The sequence below is a fragment of the Mandrillus leucophaeus genome, unplaced genomic scaffold (assembly GCF_000951045.1).
Source record: "Mandrillus leucophaeus isolate KB7577 unplaced genomic scaffold, Mleu.le_1.0 Scaffold1339, whole genome shotgun sequence".
Taxonomy (NCBI): Eukaryota; Metazoa; Chordata; class Mammalia; order Primates; family Cercopithecidae; genus Mandrillus; species Mandrillus leucophaeus.
This window is the reverse complement of record NW_012101298.1, coordinates 85982-89601: the sequence shown is the minus strand read 5'-3', so window position 1 is coordinate 89601 and position 3620 is coordinate 85982. Positions and strand designations below refer to the sequence as shown.

Here is a 3620-nt window from a genome sequence, read left to right as displayed (position 1 = left end):
AATAATATAGTTGGATTGAGACTTTTCTTTATCTTTGGAGCATCCATATTTTCTTTTCCTTTTTTTGAGACAGAGTCTTACTCTGTGGCACAGGCTGGAATGCAGTGGTGTGATTACAGCTTACTGCAGCCTGAAGCATCCAGGCTCAAGCAATCCTACCATAGCCTCCTGAGTAATGTATGCCACCATGCCTGGCTAATTTTTCTTTTTTTTCCTTTCTCTTTTGGCTTTGTAGAGATGGGGTTTCCCCATGTGGCCCAAGCTGGTCTCAAAACTCCTGGGCTGAAGGGATCCACCTGCCTTGGCCTCCCAAGGTGCTGGGACTACAGGTGTGAGTCACTGTGCCCAGCCTATATTTTCTTGACCAGTTTCTTATTACCTTAACTTAGAAATGATTATCGTTATGAATATTCTGTTGCATTATGTTTGAGGATGTTTTTAGCGATAGTGGGAATATGGGAAGTTTTGATAGAGATGAAGACATGGTCCCGCAGCTGAACAGCAGGATCATGGTTATCATGGAGCCTGTCGAGCCAGAATTTTTCCTTTTTGAGCACTTTTATTCATCTGGGTAGACTTTTGATATTATTTAAATTTAGAATACAGCAAGAAAAACAGGATAGAATTTATTTTATTTTACCAGTAAATATGAACTTCTGGTACACTCCTGTAAACGTATATGGTGTTTTATTGGATGCAGTTAAAAAATGAAAGTTAGAGTTGATGCTCAGAGTTTTTTCAGGGTCTTTTTAAAGTAAAAATTTCATCTTTTCACTTACAGGTAAAAAGCGCAGACTCGCCATTATTGAATGTGGGTGTGACATTAACATGATGGTTGATCTGGCTAAAGCAGCAGATCTGGTAAGTCGGCAGGGGCAGCCTGGGGTGCTGATGGAGACTTATAGCGTTGTGATAGGTTATTTACCCTGTGATGAAGGGAAGAGAGTTTTATGATTATTAAATGAATCATGGTCATCATCAGGGATACAGTAGATGTGACTGAACTGATGATGATAATAATAGTAATAAATGTTGTTATATTAATAATACAAATGGAACGTGCACAATGAAATGTATTCCAAAATCTAAAAGCAAATCACAGGGTGGAGAAAACCTTTAGTGAACACAGCTAATAACAGCACATTAACATGCATGCATATATACGTACAAATATATCATAGTAAGTACCATTTCTTCTTGGACCCTTTCTGGCACTGTGCTAACTGCTTTCTACAAATTTAACTTACATAAACCCTTGATACACCCTTGAGATGAGTAGGTATTATCTGTAGTTTACATAAGATGAAATAGAGCCTCCCAACAGTTAAGTAACTTGTGTGAAGATGGGACTCTTGTTCCTGATGGTTCTAGAACCTTCATCTTTAATGATAATAAGTAAGTACATGCATTGCCTGAAGAAGTGGTCAGAGTTTATCAATAGAAAATGTAGACAGTACTCAGTGTGTGGAAAATGTACACGCTCTTGCATTTATATAAATGATAATGTTCACTGTTCCTGATATTCTATTAACTATCTTTTAAATTAACAAAAATAAAATACAAATTAGCAAAAAAAAAAAAAAAAAAAAGTCCAGACGCAGTGGCTCATGCCTGTAATCCCAGCACTTTAGGAGGCTGAAGTGGGCAGATCACCAGAAGTTGGGAGTTTGAGACGAGCCTGACCAGCATGCAGAAACCCCGTCTCTGATAAAAATACAAAATTAGCTGGGTAAGGTGGTGCATGCCTGTAATCTCAGCTACATAGGAGACTGAGGCAGGAGAATTGCTTCAACCCGGGAGGCGGAGGTTGTGGTAAGTCGAGATTCTGCCATTGCATTCCAGCCTGGGCAACAAGAGGGAAATTCCATCTCAAAAAAAAAAGCAAAAAAATAAACCATATTGATTAGGAAGTGTAGGGTGACAGATACCTTGGCTTTTTCATTTTTATTTAGTTTTTTCTAGAGCTACATATTTTTATACTTTGGCCCAGGAAGACTCCTAAAATATAAAGTAAAAAGTAATACAGATTTTAAAGTTGTGCCATTATAATGTCAGAAAACTAAATAACATTCAAATTTTGAACATGTAACGCTACTATTAGTAAAAATAAGTGTAATTAATGTAAAGTTGTGTAAAGATTACTAAATCTTGTATACTTGAAATGATTGACTAGTTCATGGAAGTCATTTGTTTCTCTTTTATTTAAAATATAGCAAGTTTCTGATTTTAAAGACATACATATTAAGAGATGCCTTTACATTTTTTTATTTTTATTATTATGGATACATAATAGTTGTACATATTTATGGGGTACGTGTAGTATTTTGATAGAAGCATACAATGTGTGATGATCAAATCAGGGTAATTCAGATATCTGTCACTTCAAACATTTATCATTTCTTTGTGTTGGGAACATTTTAATTTATTCTTTTAGTTCTGAATTATATAATAAATTATAGTCACCCTAGTGTGCTGTTGGGCACTAGAATTTATTCTAACTGTATTTTTATACCTGTTAACCTTTCCCTCTTTGTCCCTCCCTCCCTGCTCCCCTTCCCAGCCTCTTAACCATCATTGAGAGAGATGCCTATGTAAATCTTTTTAAGATTTTCAAAAGGAGCACACACATTTGGTAAAGCACTCTAACTAATGCAGGGTACGCACAGTGCGCGTTTTCTCTTTCCTTACTCTAACTGCTGGTGTCTCAGGTCTCTGCAGAGCAGTATCCTTCTAGATACATATAAACACACATGCCACCCTTTAAAAACACAAATGGTAGCTTATTTTACACACTCCTCTATGCTTGGCTTTTTTCGTGTAACATATCTTGGAGGTATATAATCAGTAAGTACTGTAGGTCTGCCTCCTTTTTTTTTTTTTATTGTAATATTCCATTCTATGGATGCACCATAATTTATTTAGCCTAGCTTATGTTGATTGCTCTGCTCTGGGTTGTCAAAGCCTCCTGACTACAGCAAAGGCACACACAGTACGTGGATTTGGGTGTGTACGTGCGTGTGTGGATTAGGGGAGTAACACTGGCTTAGATGACAAAGATTGGCAGCTGAGGGACTGTTTGGTCCCTGTTCTTCCTGACCTTAAAATCAGCTGCTTGCCCCTTGGCACTCTGTGGCATCAGATGTAGTGTGAGGATTTTCCACCTGTTGTTTGAGCTGGTCCAGTGTTGCTGGAGAGCTCTGCTTGCTGCCTCGGTCTGCAGTGGCAGTTGTGCTTTCCTACAAGTCCAACTTCATATATTCTGTGGTTTCGGGTTTTGAATGTTTTCTAGTTTAATCAAAGATGGGCATTTCTGTTTCCATTTTGTGTTATTTTTGGTTATCCATGGAAGGATAAAAACAGAACTATCTTTAGTATTAAAACTAGAAGTTTCTAGGAATCAATTCTGAAATTTGCATCTTTGAAGTGTCTTAATTTTAAAAATTGGTCTTATCTGCTTTTATTTTCTTATAGACTATGATTCATCATAATATTACTGTTTTTTGACTTATTTCTAAACTGGTAGCTATTAAAAAAATTTCTGAGCAATTGAGTTATACAAATTAACGTACAAGATAGAGGTGTACATTGCATACTTCCCAGCAAAAAACAGATTTTTTTTT

The 3620-nt window shown here is 36.7% G+C and overlaps 1 protein-coding gene across 1 annotated transcript in view; it reads left to right on the top strand.

Moving 5' to 3' along the window:
* The window catches only part of LOC105534359 (arf-GAP with GTPase, ANK repeat and PH domain-containing protein 11-like), a 47893-nt gene that overhangs the window by 1045 nt on the left and 43228 nt on the right, over positions 1-3620 (top strand). Inside the window, 1 exon segment of the mRNA XM_011973068.1 lies at positions 782-861. Coding sequence (XP_011828458.1) covers positions 782-861 — 80 coding nt within the window.